General features: G+C 35.5%; 1 protein-coding gene across 9 annotated transcripts in view; it reads right to left on the minus strand.

Moving 5' to 3' along the window:
• Positions 1–22,087, minus strand: part of DOCK4 (dedicator of cytokinesis 4) — a 553,335-nt gene that overhangs the window by 22,440 nt on the left and 508,808 nt on the right. For all 9 annotated transcript variants that reach the window (XM_007504147.3, XM_056799554.1, XM_001366207.5 and 6 more), the window contains 6 exons: positions 18,158–18,306; positions 15,180–15,266; positions 13,560–13,664; positions 8,890–9,031; positions 7,547–7,713; positions 1,100–1,186 (listed from right to left, as the gene is read on the minus strand). In XM_007504147.3, the coding sequence (XP_007504209.1) occupies positions 1,100–1,186; positions 7,547–7,713; positions 8,890–9,031; positions 13,560–13,664; positions 15,180–15,266; positions 18,158–18,306 (737 nt within the window). The remainder of the gene's footprint in view (positions 1–1,099; positions 1,187–7,546; positions 7,714–8,889; positions 9,032–13,559; positions 13,665–15,179; positions 15,267–18,157; positions 18,307–22,087) is intronic.

A 22,087-nucleotide genomic window follows, 5' to 3' on the forward strand; every position in this document is an offset into this window, starting at 1 on the left:
AATGGTATAAGACTTTCCATGCCATTCACCTAGCATCCAGCCCCAACACTTCTACTAATTGATTACCATGTTCTAACATAATAAGGAAAAAAACCCTAGTATTTCAGTAACATACACAAAATAAGGAATTTCTTGTTCTAATTTCCCACATGTATCAGATTTGCTTGGGGTTTGCATCTACTTGGAACTTCTTTTTTCCTTTTCCTTTTTCTTTCTTTCTTTTTTTTTTTTTTTGCCTTTGCAAAATGAAGATCTCATTCAATCATTGGCTTAACTGAATATGGCATGTTAGGGATGGTTTCATTGTTCACTGAGTATTTCAGGTAGGACAAGGGTTTCTTGGCAGATGACTGGAGATTCACTGCACCTGCTTCTTTGTTGGCAAGTTAAGTATTCTTTGGAAAGGCTACAAGAAAGTAGGTGAAAATGAGTTCATTATTAGCACATTTCATGCTGGATGGAAGCAGGTGGGCATCACTGAAGAGAGCTGGCTTCATTTCTACAAGATGAAACAAAACCCAATGCAGGGAGATCAGGTGCCATAAGACCCCAGGGCTATGGCAAGAGACAGGTGAGTGGAAACTAAAATGGGTGGTAGCAAAAGTCTAACCACCAGTCTCAGTGGGAAATTTGGGTTGGCTCAATGCTGCTACCTTTATTTATGAGATCTGGAAATTGGCGGTGGTGGCATTGGTTAAGATTGTGTTTGGATCTTTAGTCGATATTTCCAGATGACTCCCATGTATCTGTATTTGGCTTTCTTTCTGTGCCTGGAACTACCCAGAAGAGTGATATGCCATTATGCCTGCTTTAAGGCATTCAGCAAGACAATATACAGCACTTAATATGGTAGGACATTTATGGGATTAAACATGTCCCAAAGCTTTCACTGGGTATAAGAGGCTAAATACTGAACACTGATATTTTACAATATGGCACCTGTTCGAGAATGGTGCTTGGTATTAGAAACATTCATTAACTCATCATTGCAACATTTACACAAAGGAGGACAGAATCAAACAAAAACTCTGACAATGAGCATCATGGCTTCAAATAGAAAACTGTGAAGAACTACTTAGCTATAAATTCTGATTCTTACCACTTCACGCTTTTCCACCTCAAACCAGCGGGAAATTCCAGGCAAACTCTGCACCAAAATCAATGAAGTCCTCTCCACCCAGAGACTCTAGAAAATGCAGAAATAAACATATATAAATGAAAGCTAGCTCCTTACTAAGATTCACATTTACTTTTCAGTTTTCTCATACTTTGTTTATTCTTCCCAGTTTATCTTAGTCCAGCTATCCTGGCATACCTTTACAACCTGCTGATATCTTGATAACTTTTTACTCTTGTACCTCCAATGTTCAGGGCATTGTCCTTATGCTCGTGTTTCTCTTGTATATATTCTAGCACCTTTTTCTTTCCTTTCTTAATGTTCTATCTCCCTAGGTCTACCATAATGGGTAAAGACAGATCTTTACAGTTATTTTCTTATTTTATCTCAAACAGAACCAACAATTTAAAATTCTTTTAACTTCTTAAGACTGAGGTATTAGCTAGCTTGTTTCATTTTTTAATCACCCATAACATTAAATGAAGTATTTTCTCCAGCAACATAGATCATGAGCCCTCTATAACTTGGTAGATAGTCTTTTAGAATTATTGCTCCTGAAAATTCAATCATTTTGGGGCCAATTTTGTGAAGAACTCCTATATAATTAGCATGGCTTGTCCTTGAATGATAGACATAAAGTCAGTCAGTCACTAGGTCCCTACTCAAAACCATCTTTATTCTGAAAGAACATGCCATAGCCATCAGGAACCTAGGGTAGCATCTGTGTCGTGGCAATGAATAAAAGCATAATTTTTGGAAGCATAATTAGTAAATACATCAAAATATTGAGTCACGAAGCTAAAATGGACATTAAATACCACCTTGTTCAACCCTCTATGGTCCTAATGCTTTCCCGTTTCAGAATATTAACTGATTCCTACTTACCACCTCTTATAGGGGGGAAAGGGTTGAGGAAATGTTAATGCAGAATGAGCAAGTTTTGATGGGAGAGGAAGTCAAAAGCATGAAGACATTCCAGGTTTGAAGACAAATCTTGCCTTTTTGGAGGGTTTTGCCTAATGCTGGCCTTGTTCCCTAATATAGGTAGTCAATTTTGTCTGACTGTGAATACATAATATTTTTCTACAAGAGGAGCTTCTATACATAAATTAAAAAGCATCAATTATAATGGTCCCCTAGGTTGACAGGTAGGGCCACTGATGAAGCAATACAAATGTCAATATAAAGGATGTTCTAAAACAGAAGACAGAGAATTCTCTCTTCTTTCTTTATTGACCAAACTACCAATCCCTATCTCTATAGCTACCTGAAGCATACTGATTCTTCTAGTTGCACAGATTGATCACAATAGGAAGTGGAAACTGTGTAACATGGCAGAGTTAGTTATGAGAAGACCTTGTTCAGTAATCCTTAATGCACTGGTGTCTATAATTATCAGAGAACAGATAAACAGGGATAGCTACCTTAACAACAACAACAACAACAACAACAAAAAACCACTGAGAATTAGAAAGAGAAACTCCATTTAAAATCACTCAAGAAAAAATACAATATTTGGGAATCTATCTGCCAAGATAAATACAGGAATTACATGAACACAGCTATAAAATGATTTTCACCCAATTAAAACTAGATCAATAATCGGAAAACATTATTTGCTCATGGGTAGAATGAGCTAATATAATAAAAACGACAATCCTTACCTAAATTAATCTACTTATTCAGTGACATACCTAGCAAACTACCAAAAAACATTTTTATAGAATAAGAAAAAATTATAGCAAAGTTCATCTGGAAGAACAAAAGATCAAGTATATCAAGGAAAATAATGGGGAAAAATGTGAAGGATAGGGACCTAGCAGTACCAGATCTTAAACTCCACTATAAAGCAGTTATCATCAAAACAATATGGTACTGGCTAAGAGACAGAAGGGTGGATCAATGGAATAGATTGGGGTAAATGATCTCAACAAGCTAGTGTTCGATAAACCCAAAGAGCATAGCTTTTGGGATAAGAACTCACTATTTGACAAAAACTGCTGGGAAAATTGGAAAACAGTATGGCAAAAATTAGGCTTAGATAAACATCTTACACCCCATACTAAGATAAATTCAAAATGGGTAAATGACTTAAATATAAAGAGGTAAATTATAAGTAAATTAGGTGAACATAGAATTGTATACCTGCCAGATCTATGGGAAAGGGAAGAATCTAAGACCAAGCAAGAGACAGAGAACATTACAAAATATAAAATGAATAATTTTTATTGTATTAAATTTAAAAGTTTGTGTACAGATGAAGCCAATGCAACCAAAATTATAAGGGAAGCAACAAATGGGGAGGGGGGGGAAGATAATAAAATTCTCTGACTAAGGTATAATTTTCTCAAATATATAAAGAACTAATTCAAATGTACAAGAAATCAAGTCATTCCCCAATTGACAGATGGTCAAGGGATATGAACAGGTAATTTTCAAATGAAGAAATCCAAAGTATCCATAATCACATGAAAAAGTGTTCTAAATCTCGTCTGATTAGATTTGTATTTCTCTAATCAGATGAGATTTAGAACACTTTTTCATTTGATTTTGCTATTAGTAGCAATTCAATGATCCAGGACAACCTCCAGGGACTTATAAGAAAGAATGCTATCCACATTGAGAGTAAGAACTGTGGGAGTAGAAATGCAGAAGAAAAATATTATTTATCACTTGTTTATTATTTGAGGTTTGGGTTTTAAAAGATTACTTTATTACAAAAAAGAATAATATGGAAATAGGTATTGAGTAATAATACCTGTATAACCTAGTGCAATTGCTTGTCAGCTCTTGGAGGGGGAAGGGAAGAGGGAAGGGAGAGAACATGAATCATGTAACCATGGAAAAATACTTTAAAAATAAATTAAATTTAAAAAACACACTGGATAAAAATAGATTGAAATAAATATAAATAAAAATACTTGAAATGCCTTTTTAAACCTATATCTTGACTTTAAGTCTTCTATAAATATACACTTTGTTTTCTCTTATCCCCATGTGGATCTTGAACTAACTTTAGATACTAGCTTTGTGATGCCCGGCAAGGCAATCAACCTCATTTGCCTCAGTTTCCTCACCTGAAAAGTGAACTAGAGAAGAAAATGGCAAGCCACGCCAGTATCTCTGCCAAGATAACCCCCAAAAGTGGGCACAAAGATTTGGATTCAACTGAAAGAACAACAAAATTGGTCCTGGAGAGTTACCTAGAGCACTGCAAGATTAAGTCATTTGTCCAAGGTCGCATAAATGGTAGATAAGTCATAGATAGAATTTCAACTCAAGTCTTACTGACTCTGACACTGGCTCTATCTAGTGCATATTTCTTCAAGGCAGAAAAAAAGATAAATTATTTATTTTGTAATTTTTCATGGAATTTTTCATCCCTCTTTAATTTGATATTATAGTGACTTTGTGCTTTCAGGTTATGCTAGCAGAACATAAGCTCTAACTATAAGATTTATTAAGTTGGAAATGTTTAAAGTATAGGCCCTATTTACCTATCAGATGAAGGTGAACTCCACCTAAGAAAAGAGAAGTTCATCACCCAAAGGTTGGCCACTAGGATATCTATTTTCCAGCTGTAGCATCTATAAAGAGCCAGAAAATGCAAGTGATAGAGTGCACCTGGAGTCAGGATGATCTGAGTTCAGATCCTGAATCGAACACTTACTATGTAAGTATCTATTGAAAAGTCATTTGAATTTTCTAATCCTCAGCTTTTCCAACTATCAGATAGAGATGATAGCCCCTCTCTTCCTGGGTTGTAATGAGGATCGGATGAGATACCAAATTTAAAATATTTTGCAAACCATAATGCAATATATTAATGCAGTTAATATTGACAAAGCACACAAAGTTTGTGAACAACAACTCTTTCCACATTTTAAAGTAAGTTTAACTAAATTTGGTATTTTGGAAAAAGTATTGGCATGGTTAATATCTCAAAAATGTATAACATTAATATATCAAAATTTATAAGAATAAGAGCCAACCCCCATTGGTAAATCATCAAGAGATATGAACAGACAATATTTGGATGAAGATACCAAAGTCATATATAGGTATATGGAAAAAATGTCCTAAGTCACTACTGATTAAAGAAATGCAAGTCAAAACAATTTTGAGATATCATCTCACATATATAAGATTGACTAAAATGATGAGAGCAAAAATACAAATGTTAGAGAGAATATGGGAAAATGGAGGTGCTAATACTTCAGTATGGAACTGCAATTTTTGGAGAGCAATTTGGAATTATGGTCAAAGAGTTATAAAAACTCTGTAATACTCTTAGACCCAGCAACACTAATGTTGGCTCCATTTCCTAAGGAGATCAGGCAAAAATGAAAAGAATTCAGATGTTCCAAGATATTTATAGCAGCTTTCTTTTAGGTAACAAAGAACTGGAAATTGAGGGGATGTCTATCAATTGGGGAATGGCCAGATAAACTGGTGTATTCATTGTGATGGAATATTACTGTGCCCTAAAAAAAATGAGGTTAATTTTTTTAATTGAAAAGATTTTCATGAAGTAATGAAGAGTGAAATGAGTAGAACCAAGAGAATATTTTTTACAACTATAGAGTTAATATTCGAAGGATAATTTGTGAATATCCATCACCAGAGAATGAATTGGAAGTTAGAAACATGAAAGACATAATGTACCTATTTCTCTCTCTCTATGTATGTATCTTTTTGTTGGGTGATAGCTTCTATGGTGCAAGGAGGAAAGGGAAAGGCTGAGATACCTTGGAATGAATTCTATTAAATAAATAATTTTTAAAATTAACAATGATTTAAAAATAAATAATAAAACAATATCTCAAAAGTTGGAAGGGTCATGGGTCCCTGTGATTAAACTCTGTAGTTATGTGAAAAATCTTGAAAGGCAATGTTTGGTGGTGGCACTATGGACTAACCTTGAAATAAGGAAGCCCTAGATATACTTCCTGCCTCTGACAAATACTGAATACAAGATCATAAACAAGTTATTTAACCTCACAGAGCCCTGGGTACTCCAATTGTCAAATGCTTGGTGACAAGTTGCTGATTTGCCTGAGAAAAAAATTTCTACTCTAATGTTTTCTAAATTGACAATCTCTTGTAAAGCACTTTCACTCCCATACCTACCGAGAAGGTCTACTTCAGGAAAGAAATCTAAATGAGGAAAATGGGGCTTTTATAACAAGAATTAGGTATAAATTATAGGTATCTGGTGACAAAATAAGTACATATCAATGGCAAACATTTACTAAGAACTCAGAGATTAAAGCTTGTGCAATTTTTTTTTACAATATTGGAGACACCAGAATGTTTTCTAGAAACATGTCCCAGAAATGTTTTTATCTCCAAGATCTCTTTGGAATTTAAAACTCTGTATGTCATTTTATAGGGCTCCCACGATGGAAGCAGTTATATATTAAGCAAAGTAAGTCAATTCAATGATTAGGTTTTGTTTGGAGAGGAATCTACTAAATCATAAGTGATTTATTTGACCTGCAAATTGGTCCTTTTATTCAGGAATGAAAGGCCATATTATATTCTGTCTGCTGAAGAATCTTGCCTTTCTCCCCATATGGTAAGGTCCCACATTCACAGTGGTACATGGAATATGGGAAAAGAGCCATAGGAATAGATAAACAGGCAGAAACAAAGAATACATCATCTACGCTCTGGTCATATGACAAGTTCCTAAGTAAACCTTCTCCAATTAAAAAATAGCAATTAAAACTAATAAGATTCTTTAGAGGCTAACAAATTGTTTTCTACTATAGAGAATTTATTTTAAAATACTTCATCACTTTGAATATGGGAATAAGTTCCTTAAAGTTCTTAAATTCTATTCATTATTAGAATCATAGATAGTGATAAGAAATGACCTTTGATATGTTCTAGTCCAAGAATCTTATTTTACAGATAAGGAACCCAAAGTCTAAAGAGCAGTTACTTACCCCAAATCACAAAGTCCAGTTTTAGAAGGTATCTGGGTAGCTCAGTGGTTGGAGAGCCAGGTCTAGAGACAGGAGGTTCTGGGTTCAAATTTGGCCTCAGATACTTCCTAGCTGTGTGACTCTGGGCAAGTCACTCAACTCCCATTGCCTAATCCTTACCTTACAGTCTTGGAACCAATACACAATATAGATTCTAAGATGGAAGGTAAGGCTTAAAAAACCCCAAAAGCCCTGTGGTAAAGATAGGCCTAAAATTCTAGTTTTTTGAATTCTAGTCCATTTCTCTTTGAACTACATAAGTCTGCCAGTAAAGTTTAATTCAATTAAATTATCAAATTTTGCTGTTATTTAAACAGGTTCTATTATTTCCTGTTTTAGTTGCTTTAGAAAGTTCAAAAGAATTAAAAGATCCACTCCTTGCCTTCAGAGAACTTACAATATAGTTGAAGAGATATGACATAAAAGAACTTGATGGTACCTTGAATTCATTCTCCTTATCTTTAGTTCCTTTGTGGAATGGCCTATCATAGCGAAATCTCCAAATATGATTCACTTTATAAAAGCTTTTGATGTTGTCTGGGATGCCTTCTCTCTGCAGGACCTCCTGGCTCTCAGGTATAGGAGTCACAGCATATATCTGCAGATCTGCATTCAAATGATTAAGGAAAGAAACCTAGAATTGCAAAAGCCAAGGCAATTTATCTGAATTTAAAGGCTTTCAGAATTTAAATCTGGATAACCACAGATTGCTCCCCCTTGGTGAGGTCTAAAGAGGACAGGTAACTGCTGTTGGATCCATTCAGTTCTGGGACATTCCTTTTTCCATTTGTTTTTTAAATCAGCAGAAAATAACTGAGGTCTCAATTCATAGGATTCATTTCTAAAATCTTTTGGGCCACAAAGTAATTGCTGTTGACTCTAAGCAGGTAAATTTGCATGTGTGTTTATATATTTTTGAAATTTCAGAGACATAAATACTTTTTGAAGATTATTTTTAATTTTTAATTTTATTTTTGTTTACCATTGACAGGTCTTTATGAATCACAAAGTAAATCTATTTACATATTTTGTGCCACCATAAGTAGCAATGTTTCAACCTTCAACAATTTCTTTCCTTTTTTTTGTTTTATTTTGCTTTGAAATGACATTGATGGGTGCCCAGAAAAAGCTTCCAAGGACTTTCAAGAGTAATAGTTGCATAGTTGGAGGCTGAGTGACTCCAATGAGAGTATCAGGGTTAATGAACTTTGCTACCAACTGCTAGGTAACTCAGGTTGTATTGTTATTTAGACAGAGGTGGGTGAGATGCTTAATAGCAATTAATAAAGGCTATCCTGCCTACTTGGATATTTCTCCCCATTTTTCCATTTTAGAAGGAAAATAGCAAAGGAAAGGGGGATAGAGAATTATGCAAATAGATGATGCTATCCTTTCTTTGAATTGAGCTAGTTGCCACCATATAATATGGAAGCAAATTACTCTAAGTGGAACTGCTAAAATAGCTTTCAAAAGCATGGCTGTGCTGGAGAATAATTTTAATTAAAAGGAGATTTTCCTATATAAAAGATTTTTTTCAACTCTAATCATCATTTAAAAACGGAGCAGCTGGAAACTGTTTGCCAGGAACCCAGTGAAATTAAATGAAAAACAACAACAACAAAAAAGAAAAACCAGGGAAATGCCCAGATACAGAGACATGGTATACAGATATTTAAAAAAATAAAGTAAAAGAGTAACCCCCCCACAACCATGGAAGAAAATTGGGCAGTGAATGGCTAGTGCCATTTAACAAGAACTCGACTCGTCTGCATGTATGGATACACTGTGCTTCTGCCTGGAAGATGGTCTCATCAGGCTGATTGGCATGTTGCATAGCAATGGCATGTGGGAACTCATTCAGCATCCGTTGCTGGAAAGCTTCCAGTCTTTCATAGTCATGCCCTCGGCAAACAAACTCTTTGTTCTACAGGGGGAAGGGCAAGAAAAATAAAACAATAAGCAAATTATCAAGATGTCTGAAGTACCATTACATTAAGAAGGATAGCAATATTAAACTGAACACTGACTTCTATCTCTGCATCAACCTCAGTTCAGAAAGTAGTGATCGTCTGATAACGAGAAGCTGGACTAATTTTAAAATATGCAAACTAAATGCCAAGCATTTTATTTTGCAGTTTCTGAAATGACCTTTTAGTATAAACAATGCTAAGTCTTACAGACATTCCTACAGGAGGAAATAAATGAAAAAAAAATGTGTGATTTGCTGAAAGAATGAAACTTTGAAAACTAAGACATCACATTAAATATGAATGCAAACATACCTGAGTAAAAAGAGAGACTTGGGCTAGATAATCTCAAAGGGCCATTCGAGTTCTAAGACTATAACCCTAAGTCGTGATACAGTCCTGATTAAAAACCACCACAACTCCCCGTCTCCAACTGTCATCATCAAGGATATCTCATCAGTGGCTCCTAACTAGACATAGGAACTGAATCATCAATTATTTAATAGTTGAAATTTTTAAAGCCACACTTGTATGTGGGACAAGTTCTTTACAATCCTGAAGGATTTTGTAAATAAGCCTTTAGAACAGTGGTTCTCAACCTTTCTAATGCTGTGACCCTGCAATACAGTTCCTCATGTTGCAGTGACCCCAAACCAAAAAATTATTTTGGTGGTTACTTCAAAACTGTAATTTTGCTACAGTTATGATTCGGAATGTGAATACCTGATATGCATTATGTATTCTCATTGCTACAAATTGAGAGGTTGAGAACCGCTGCTTTAGAAGCACAATGAAAATACTATGGGAAAAGGAAATAATTTTGAAATGAACTTTACTGTTTGGTGGGATAATGCAATACACTGGGACCTTTCTTTACTACTATCTGGTAGTGAGACAGGCAGAGTGCATAATGGAATCACTCTGTAACAGAGTAGAGAGCCAGACTCAGAGCCAAGAAAACCTCTATTCAGATCTAGCCTCTGAGACACTGACAAAAGGACATAAAACTCTATTAACTGATGAAATTTCCACAATGGAATTTTCCTTCCCTAATCATATATCAGGACCTTCCTCCAAAGAAAATCATAGATAGTGAGAGAAAGGAAAACTGTTCCTTCCAACCCTCACTATTATAAACTGGGATTTCTGCCCAAGACATCTCAGGATCTCCATCTCTCCATCTCTCCATCTCTCCATCCATCTATGTATCTATGTATCTATGTATCTATCTGTCTGTCTTTCTATTTCTTTTTGTGTGTGTATGTGTGTGCTACTTCATATCACAATGACTTTTACTTGAAGCACACCTTCTGTTAAGGCAATTGTATTTTCTAACTTATTTTCCATAACATATTTTATTGTTTTAAATTATCTGGACTTTTTAGGAATGAGAAAAAAGTTGTATTTGAAAGAAAATGGATAGAACATCTGAAGTGCTGATTCTTGAAGGAGTTCTTGCAATTCACTTCTTTAGCCAACAGAGGGTAACACTTTCCTATTGTTCAGCAAGAAAAAACATTAATATGCAAGAAATGTTTTTAAAAAGAGAAATGATTTAGAAATTGATATATACCCTAGATAAAAAAATTTCAAGGGATTTATTTAATGAAATGTATTCTATTAACTAATGCAGTTTTCTACTTTGGTAAGCTGCCTTTGAAATTAATGACTCTTACCTCTTAGAGATCTTTCTTATTGCATCTTTAACTGATATTAATTGTGCTTACTAGATATCTAGGGTGGTTCACATTATATTTCATGGACATTGAGGTAGGGTTTCTTGGGCAGCAATTCCAGGTTACAATCATGAGAGATGGGGGAAATAGTTTCTTTCTTTCCCCCCTTATAAGTAAAGATATGTTCCCCTTTTTAATTCTGTAGATGGCAATTAAGTTTTGCACTATCTGGAACAGTGTCTTAGATAGGTGTATATGTGTGTGTGTGTGTGTGTGTGTGTGTGTGTGTGTGTGTGTGTGTTTTTACTGCTTTAGGGCTTTAGGATGTATCTCCAGCATGCTTTCTATATATCCCATTGGGCTTGCTAATGTCAATTAAAGATATCAGTATATATCACAATAACTTCAGAGGAAATAAAGCAGTTTAGGCAGTCCTATTTGTTAAACTATTTTATATAAGAAGAAAATAGATTTTGTATATATTTTGTAGTTTTAAACTGTTTTGACTAAGCAGGAAAAATCCACATTCAAAATTCTGACATGTTAATTCTATTATTTTTGAAATCAATAAAAAGTTTCATTGTTCTTAAAAGTTAAATTATGAATAGAATTAGCCAAATTTTACTTTGTCTGCCAATTTTTCCAGTGTCTCATGATGTATAAGTATTCAGTTATAAGAGTAAAAAAACTAAAGGCTACATGATGCCAATGCATCATGGTGTAAGAAATGCATTTCAATAAAGAAATTCAATCAATCATTTGGATTTACCATCAATGAGTCACAAATTTGAAATTCTGCTTGACCTGATTGGAATATTTTAGTGTGAGAATTTTAAGATGACTTCAAATACCCAGGAGATGGTCAGTTATTTTAATTTTAATTTAAGTAAACAAAAAAATTGAATTCTATTATCATTCCACCCTCTTAAACTCCTCCATCCTCATACTGGCAAGTGTAATACAAAATTAAATTTGGGCACCATTAATCATAACATCTTTTAACATTAAGATTTAAGCTTAAATTTATTTGGTTCTATTTTCCTGAAAAACCTAGATTTGGGCATCAAAGCATCTGTAAACCTTAAAATTTCTTAGACTTATGAATGTTGGAAATTTCACCATTGGGAAATTTCATACTTGGAAAAAATTTCCTACTGATAGTAAGAACTCTATTGGAATGTGAAACCCCTTGGCATGGGAGGATCTTTCTCCTCCTTACTTAAGACTACTTTAGGACAGAAACCTTTTGCTAAACAATGGAAAGGGCTTTGACCTATGCTTAAGCATAGAACAGGAAGTTCTTTGAGTCATGATTGATTTTAGAATTGATACAATAGAGATACTTGGAATGACAGAACCAGGTCTTGGAAAATACAATCTCCACCCTACTTAGAGTAACAGGATTTAGGAAGGGCTGCAGCAAAGACCAAGATTTAATTATTTGAGAATATGACCTTCAACAGACATGTGCAAAGCCACAGACCTCTGGGAGGTCCTGGGTTAAACTAGAGCCACCATTGGCACAGGAGAGATATCTACAGTGATTGGTAGATGTGAGAACTGAGATGGTTTCCTTAAAGATAGCAGGGTTTGAGGACAGAGGGAGGAGAGTTTTTTTGCTCTGAGAGGAGGAGGTTTTGCTCTGAAGGAGTCTGAGAGGAGAAAGGTCCTGGAGGGAGAGCTCCTGGAGAGGTCTTGAAGGAGGCTGTGGAAGGAGAACTCAGGAGGAGTCAGGAGGAGAAGACTCTGGAAACATTTCTTGAAAGGAGGCTCTCTTGAAGGTGGAGCCTAAGGTTGGCATGAGAAGCCTTACCTAGAGAGATCTTGGGTGAGTGATAAAACCAACTGACTGATTTATTCATTCTTATTCTTTTCTTACTTTCTCTCTTTTTCTATTGATTAATCAGTGTATTATAAATTAAATTTCTCTATAAAACCCAGTTGGATTGGGTATATTCATAAATTGGGAATATATTCCCTGGCGACCATCTTATATTTATATAAAACCAAGACACAGTAGTGAAACATATTTTCTGCGGTCAAATTTACTCACTCTCTCTTATATCTATCACAATTTATATCTTCCACCATTTTAACTCACTACAGTTTAAGACCTCAACCATTTTAAATCTCACACATCAGCATATCATTTCATGCCTTATGGTGGCCCTAATTTCAATTATTCATTCATTTCTTGGCACTAACATAAGAAAGAGAATGGAGCCCAGTGTCTTATTCTTTGCTATTATATGAACTAAAAAGTTTCTTTATGAGCATATATTTTAAGAACAATTTATTTTGTAGAAAATGGTTATTACCACTAGGAATTTCATTGCTAGTCTAGTGCTGATTTTTTCTTTCACAAAGCGATTAAATTAATAAAACAATACTCTTGCATATAGGTTCACATTCCAAGATGTAGAATTATTTCACCTTTTGATGTTTCCATTATTTCCATTTCCTATCCCCAGTACTGCCATTTAAAAAACTGCAATATTAACTGTGTACTAGGAACAGATGTATAAGACTGAAAAGAGGAAGCAATTATAATATACTACACAGTATATATATCCAATGACCTGTAATAAATCTTCATAGAAAACAATATTAGTTTGTATAGATTTAAGTAATTATAAGTCTGTTCTATTACAGATTATTATTGAATTTTTAACTTAAAAAGATAAAAAATACAAGGATTTTCTAACATTTTGGGAAAAGGAAAAACAATTCTAACATTTTAGAGTTTCTCCTAATTGGAGAAATTAGTGTTAGAAGTTTGAAAGAAAAACGAAAAAGCACATCTACTCACTCTTAAGAAAAATGGAAATTTTTTCCCATAAAATCCAACTCTAAAAAACTCTGGTTCAAGACGCTGTTGGTCCATGATCTTGTCATATAAAGAGGCTTCCATCATCTGAAAAAGCACAAGAAAACCTTTAAACATTTTTGACTAGTTATTAGCACTGATAATTGACAGAGGCTGTTTCCTGAATATTTGAACTTCTTAGTTTAATTTCCAGAAAATGGTTTTCATATACTTCTTGTGTTCTTGGGTGAAATGTACCCTCTGGCTCCATTGTATTATTTCTATTCACTTTCAACACAATCAAGTAATGCATTATTCACAATGAGGCATAGGTTAATATGGACTGTCAGAATGAAAACCTTTTGCATTTTAAATCAAACAATGCCTAGTCACTCAGAACTCAAGTGGCCAATTTTACATGTCCCTTTAGTCTATAAAATCTCCCTGAATTTCACTGGTGGGGGCAATGACAGAAAATTGGAGGGGTGTTTTTTGTTTGTTTGTTTTGCTTTTTTTGGGGGGAGGGGAATGAAATGGAACTTTCAAAGCACAAATTAATTCAGTTACTTCTATAAATGGTAAATTATACTAATATTGGTACAGAATTGGGGGTTTGATGGACCCAAATGTGGGTTGATCTTAGTCCTATAGATGGTTAACTTTTCACTCCAGAGGATGCAAGCATTCCTTAGACTAGATAGTTTTATGGTAATACTTCTGGTACAAAGGAATACAATATAGTAAGCCCTCTGTTTACAGAGAACCTTCAAGTAAAGCTTTGATAATGTTGAAACCTTAAGGCATATACAAAGTGCATACAGATCCCCATTTGTGGTTTCATCATTCCAACGGTTTCCATAATATAATATAAAACTATTATTGCATGTGAAAGCTTTTTCTCCTTAGATGATACTTCATAGAAGAGCAAGAATGATGTTTAGTGCTTTGGATTTATAAAAATTTTAGTAACTATGGTACGTACCAAAGGGTCATTTTGACCAAACATTGTAACCTTTGCTTCTGTTGCAGGGACAGGACATCCATAGTCTCAGTCTCAAACTGCAAGGCCTGCAGAACTAGCATTTAAAAAGCACTTTCTCCTCTGTGGTCAAGGACCACCACCCCAACCTCCATAACCAAACTAACCAAAGTTTACTCCTTCCTCCTAAGGAGGATTCAGTTTAATATTAAGTGGGTTAATTTAACAGTTTCCAGTGGCAGATGTTTGTAAGATGTGTTGTTACAGAGAAAAATGTATGTGGGTTTATTGTCTTGTGAGAGTCTGAAGTGTATTTTTAATATAAGCTGAAAATTTCACTGTAGGACAGATCGGGTCCTAAAGATTTAGTGTTTAAGAATAGATCAAGTACTCCTTTCTTCCCCTCAACATTCCCATAAGCCTACCCCTACCAACAATCAAATTGGAAGTCTACAAAGATGATCAGATAGTTTCATTTGCTGTTTCCAATTTCAGTTCACACTTTGCAGGAAACAGCCTAAAAAACATATTTAAACAAGATCTGCATCACTGCAAGTGAAATTTAATTTCACAGAAGTCCTTTGGAAAATTAATTGAAAAAAGTGGCCCTTCATCCCTTGATTAGACCCCACCAGGTACGTTACCCGCATCTTGCTCAGGTTTCTGTAGTCATAATAGCTTTCATACTGCTCCGCAATCTTCCGGCACAGGATAATGCCATTCTCCCAACACTGTGGACAAAGAGATGACATAGGAACAATTTGGCCACCGTGCCACGTGACTTACGCTTCTGAGTTATGGTAAGCTCCTTTTTAAAAAAAAACTATTTTGCTTTGGAAAGTTCCAATTTCCTAGCTCACAGATTAATTTTTATCACTGGAATATATTATGCCTTGCAGGGGTGTGCTGGATCCAGCTTGGGCCAGCTGTTCAATTTTCAGTGTGAACATTTACACTACTGAAACTGGCAAGAGCTACAAATCAGGGATTTTTTTTTATTGTCTAGAATTAAGAAAATAATGGAGAAAATGTTAATAATGTACATTAAACTTAAAAGTGTGTCCTGTGTATTCCCCCCACCCCAACCCACAGGGCAGGTTGTTAAATATGTAACAGTATGTTCCTTGCATGAAGTCAAAAAAGAGGGGGCACCGAGGGGTGGCTGGTCCTGAAATCAGGATGACTGGGGTCGAGTCTTAATCTGCAACATATTACTTGGCTATGGGCAAGGCACCCATAATACCCCAGGCACCTAAGACTGTAGTTACAAAAAAATTGTTAATCTACAAAAGTGCAGAGAATTTCTACTCTGGGAGCTCCCTACATCAGTGAAATCACAGGTTTAGACACCTCACTTCTACACACACACACAAACAAACAACCACTTTATTAATTTTTTCCATGTTGCTATGTTATATTGACCTTTTCCCACTTTGGGGGGAGGAGGGGAATGTACAATTGAAAATCCCAGAGACATGTAAAATATTAAGAAGCTTTCACAACCAGGGAGAAAAAGCATACTGATGTCTCAGTAGCAGCAACTACTAGTCTTGAATTCAGAAGCAATTTTTTCAGCTGTCATTTCAAGTGCATATCCATGTATTCTTGATTTAGTCTGCAATTCAATAATGGCCAGAAAGAGGAGAGGAAATAGGCCCTGGCTGCTATGAGGTGATTACTGCTGACCACTGAGGAGCACTTACCCTCTCCTGATGGAACCACGATGGCTACCCTTTCCTCCTCAGTTACCTAAATTGCACTCCAAGATCCTGAGGCATTAACACAACACCCACCGACATAGGCTATTTGCTGGCCACAGCCCTGCACAGATTCTTTGATCTAATGCAAACTCCTGGGAATGGCTTAATATAAGCAGCCAGAGATAAAACTGAATTTGTGACCAGCAATTAACTCAACAGGTGAGAGACTTGACTGTGGAAGGGTGCAGAGGGATTTCTTTCACCTGCCAGGATAGCTGGATAGCAAGGCTATTTACTAAGTAACAAAAGGCAGAATAGGAAAGAAGCATTTTCCTTGCTTCAGATTTTGAGATGACTCAAATTATACTTTTTGAGAGAACTGTGAAATATGGTAGAATTACAGGACTCTTTTTCAACCTTGATAATTCTTCCCTCATCCCCAAACTAGATATATTTAAAGCACCTTTAGAGAAGGATGGGGAAGGCTCAGCTAAAACAAATGTCAAACTACAGCTCACAACTAACAGACTTGGGAGTCTTAGATCATGGAGGCCACCCCCCCTCATTTTACAGATCATGATGAAGAGGGGAATGGACTGCCTAAAGTCATACATGAGAGCAGAACCAGATCTTGAACCACGGTCCTGTGACAAAGAAATCCTGAACTCTTTTCATTCTACATGAAGTAGCTAAAGGAAACATCATGGAACAATATATTAAAACAAGTCATTCAGTGATTCTTCATTTTAGTTTTGTGGTCGAAGGGTTATAGGTTTAACTCTAGAAGAGACTGTACAAATGATACTGTTCAACTCCTTCATTTTACTGATGAGGAAACTGAGGCTCACTGAAGTAATTTATTTTTTCAACATTAGTCCTCTGTTTCCAAGTTCAATGCTTTTTCCACTGCACACTGTAATGTTGCTGAACTTCCACATACATTTAAATTTTACTTAACTTTACCTATAGAAAATTTACATATCTTATAGTTTATTTTTAAGAGCAGGTAGCTAGTGAAGTGGATATATCATTAGGCTCAGAGTCAGAAAGAACTGAGTTCAAATGTATTCTAAGACGCTTGTCTACACCCTGGGCAAGTCACTTTACCCCTCTTATTCAGTTTCCTTGTCTGTAATATGAAGATTATACTAGCACCTATCTCCCAGAGTTGTGAAAATTCAAAAAATAATAATTATTATAAAGCACTTAGCACAGTGCCTGGAACATAGCAAGCACACAAAAATGAGCAATTATTGTTTTTAATTGTCATCGTTATTATAATTATAAGGCTGGTTTAGGGTCAGAAATTTAAAACAAAAATTAAGAAGACCAAATGAAAATAGTTGGATGTCAAAACTCTCAAAAAGCTTAGAAGGACGTTAAAAAGGAGAATAAGGACATGTTGTATAAGGATTCTGCAGAGGAAACTTGAGAAGTGATAGTAAAAAAAAATCTGACTAGTGATTTCTTTGTAAGAAACTTCCATTGAGGAACATTCCTCAGTCAAAGCAGATCAGAAGTTATTCCAAATATAGAAATAAGTATCAAGTACATTTGTACTTTTTGTTCAACCCAGTGGAATTGCTTGTATTCTCTGGGAGTGGGGAGGGAAAGAAAATGAATCATGTAACCAAGGAAAAATGAATAAAAATTAAAAAAAAAGTTATTCAACAATGGATTATCTTAGAGAATTGCTTAGGGCACTGAGGTTAAATAACCTGGTCACACAACCTGTATTTGTTGTATTTGTTAGACATGGGCCTCCAACCCAGGTCTTTGTCACCCCAGACTGGCTCTCTATCCGCTAAACCTAGGATGGTTCTTAAATATCCTAAATGAACTTCAAGATGTATTGCTGTTTTGTTTTGTTCTGAATTTTCTAGTTACTACCTCACGAGACACCCCTGGTCACTGTCACTTACTTTGCCTCGGTCAAAGTTCTGAATGATGGTGAGATGAAGGTATTCTTTGCGTTGCCACTCTGTTTGCATGGGGTAGGTTAAAAATTCCCTGAGGGGCCGATCAGACCATTCCAGTAACTCATCATATAAAAGAAGAGTGTAAGCAGCCTCTGAAAGTTAAGGGAAAAGACATTCATTCAAAGGAGCACCTTAAAAGTCACATGACTATGTGTAAGACTTTCTTTTATAAGGAGACATGTGCAGCCAACTTGGAGGAAATTGTGATGTTTGTCATTTTATAACTTACCTACCTTGGTTTGAGTGCCATCCACTGCTTGCCTTTTCCCTTTTTCCCAAAGGTGCCCAACCTGATCAAAAGTAGGCACCACAATTTATCACTGGAAGCAAAAGGTTTTAAGAATTTCCCTTTAAAATGTTTGTGTAATTTATTTTCTAAACTGAATAGACCTAAAAAGTGTTTATATTCATTTTCTTTCAACTTTATCATTCCAGATTTTTCAGAGCACATAGCAGTGCTTTGAATCAGAGTAATAACAATAATATTAATATTTAGCACTGACACAATGTCTTAAGGTTTGTAAATAATCTTTCAGACATTACCTCATTTAACCTCATAACAATCTCATGAAGTAGATGCTCCATTTTACAGAGAATTAAACTGATGTAGAGAGAGTTTAAGTGATTTGCCCCATGACACAAAGACAGTATCTGGAAGGAGACTCAAAAGACTGTCCTAACTCCAAGCCCATTCCTCTATCCACTATGCTATACAGTCCTTATATCACTGTAACTCATTCATTTTTGTTTTTTGGTTGTTTAGTCATATCTGACTCTGTGACCTGGTTTGGGGTTTTCTTGGCAAAGTTACTGGAGGGCTTTGCCATTTCTTTCTCCAAGTATTTTACAGATGAGGAAATGGAGACAAACAGGTTAAGTGACGTGCCCAGGGTCACACAGCGTCTAAGGTGAGATTTGAACTCAGATCTCCCTGACTCTGGGTCTGGCACTCTACTCATGGCAATATCTAAGTGCTCCATTGTAACTCATAGTTGCAGTTTTTCCTGTTAATACATACTTGCTTTAAAAAGTATTCAAATAGCTCTATGCAATTTATTTGCAGTCCTATGGATTATTCATTCTATATGTCTGAAAAATGAACAGCAATAAAGGGATATTTGTCTCACTGACATTGTAAAAAAATGTAATTTTCTGGTAGAACCTTTTTTTTCAGATTATTTTTACCTTTGCTATATTGGTTCCTTTTTAATATTGCATCCTACCTTCAACTGTGAAGTGATTTTTATTACATCTATATACATATTCTAAAGTTGCAATTTTGCCTTTGTATCTGTATACAATTCTTGTGTCTGTGAACTTGTCAGAATATCCATTTTTTAAGCCCATAACTCAGAACTTTATGGTAGTTAGGGCATATAAAACCCTCTTTCTAACAACCTTATGAGTTAAGTAACTAACTCCCAAGGCTGCTGTGAGGATCAGATCAGATAATATCTGTAAAGTGCTTAGGATAGTGCCTGGCTCACAGTAGGCATTAATAAATGCGTATTTCCTTTTCTCGTAAATCTAAATTTACTTATGAGTAAATGTTTGGCTCTGCTTGTCAAGGCACATTTAATGAATAAAATTCTCTAGAGACAGTATTTCTTAATTTCTAGCTAATTTATTAATTGACTTCTCAAAAGAACGTAAACTAGTCAGTTGACTCCCTCCACAATCCAAATGGGTACCAAAGAGAACCAGTAGAGCAAAAGAGCGAGTGAACTCTTCTTGCACATGTCACTATATACTCCTTGTGACCTCACCATTCAGTCCCTCTCCAGGACATCACAAGGCATCTCTGATTGGTAAATAGCCAATGAGGAGGTGGACTTAGAGACCCCCAACTCCTTCCTGATTGCTTCATTACAGGAAGAGAAGGGTCTTTGCCTGTATTGTATTGTGAGAATTGCATACAATGAAGGATGCCCAACATACCCTTTTCTCCTTCCCCCATAGCTGAGTCACTGTAGTCCAATATGGTGGCTAGAGCTTGCTGACTTTTCTTGCCTAAGAGAGTTTTCATTTACAGATAAATTAGGAGCAGGTATCCACATTGCTTTTAACAAAAGCCAGGCAACTGAGATGCCTTGAGGCCTGGGAATAAATTATCTTGGAACCTGGCTGACCTTTAAAATCCAAGGTTTAATAAAGGTTTCTTATTAAAATGAATACTCTCCAAAACTAATTTTCCAGTCAGAAATCAGAATAGCAACTGAGGTCTTCTGAAAACACATCGCCTGTTTTCAATACCCTATGCTGCCTTTTTTTAAGTACATAATTTTAAGAAATATATCTTAATTTCTATATCCTCCTTACGGAAACTATGCCAGGAGTACTTAAAAGGGAAAACAAAAGGCAACAAAATCTGAAGAGACAGAAGATAATCCTATCTTGTGTCAGAAGGTTTAAGGGTAGAAAAATAGGATACTGAGAACAAAGGTAAGAACAGAGCCTTGTTGTTCTTTGAAGGGTAGAAGAAGTAACGAGGTGAATTTGAATTCATAATAATGGTTCTGAGCAATCAGGAGGAATTAACTATTGTACCTAAAAATGACAGGATGCTCTCAAGAATGAACTTTTGATTGAATAAATCCAAATGATTCTGATGAGGCAGAAAAGTGGGAGATAGTCTAGAGAGATCCGTGAGGGTGCAGAAGGAACTCTGCCAGATTTCATCTGGACAGCTGGCAAAGTCTTCTACACTGTCCTATTGGAGAAGGAGAGGTGAAGGCTTGATGACAGGATAGTTGGGCAGATTCGGAACTGCTATAATGACCGGATCCAAAGAGTAGTGATTAATAGATTGAAGCCAATTGACAGGGAAGTAGCTAGTAAACCTCAACAGAGATTCGTGGTTGGCTTGTGCTGCTTTACATTTTACCATTTACTCAGATGAAGATAAAGATGACATGGTTATTACATTTCCTGATGACATGAAACCAGAGTCTCATGTTGGCCAATAGAGCATGAATCCAAAACAAGAATGACAAGCTAGATCAAAGGTTCAAATATGATGAGAGAAAATTTTATAGCTAAAAAAGTAAAATTCTCAGATTAAATAATCAATTGCACAGAATGTGGGATAGGATTAGAAAATGGTTCCTATAAAAATAATGTGAGGTGGTTTTTTTTGCAAGTTTTTAAATGAACTTTAACTTCAACATAAGCCAATAGCAAGACATTGTATCTGAGAAAGTCAATACAATGTTAAGCTATGTTAAAAGAGACACTGTCTCCTACTTGTTCTCACAACAAGCAAGATGATGATAATCCTCATCTGATCTGCCCTAATTGTTAGCATCGACAGTGACTATAGTATCTAGAGAAAGGATTTCAATTTAGGATATCACATTTCAGGAAAAAGCAAGGACAAGAAGGAAAGCTTTCAGAGGAAGAGGTGAATGTTGAGAGGTCGAGAGACCATGTCACCAGGCATGGCTGAAAGAGCTGGAGAAGGGAAGACTTAAGGAAACATGACAGCTATCTTTAGGCATATACAAACACACACAAATTAAATGGAGAAAGTTTGTTCATTAGTTTTACTTCTTTCCATGGATACAAAAGAATGAGGACATGAATTACAGCCCATATTAATGACTGAAGAATAAAATGGTATTTGGAAAAAATAATCCTTTCCTTGAAGAACATGAAAATTACAAGTGCAAACTGAGTAAACATATTTATGAAAAAGTCTGGTGTTTCTAGAACATGAAGAGACTTATGTAGGTTTTCTTTTTGAGAAGCAAAATGTCTCTTATCAGAGAGAAGGAATAAATGGATTTAGGTTCTTTTCCCCCCTTGAAGCTTTAAAAAATAAGGATGTGTCCACACTCACACACCATCATTGATGCTTCACTAATTAAACAATTC

This window comes from Monodelphis domestica, chromosome 5 (genome assembly GCF_027887165.1).
Source record: "Monodelphis domestica isolate mMonDom1 chromosome 5, mMonDom1.pri, whole genome shotgun sequence".
NCBI lineage: Eukaryota > Metazoa > Chordata > Mammalia > Didelphimorphia > Didelphidae > Monodelphis > Monodelphis domestica.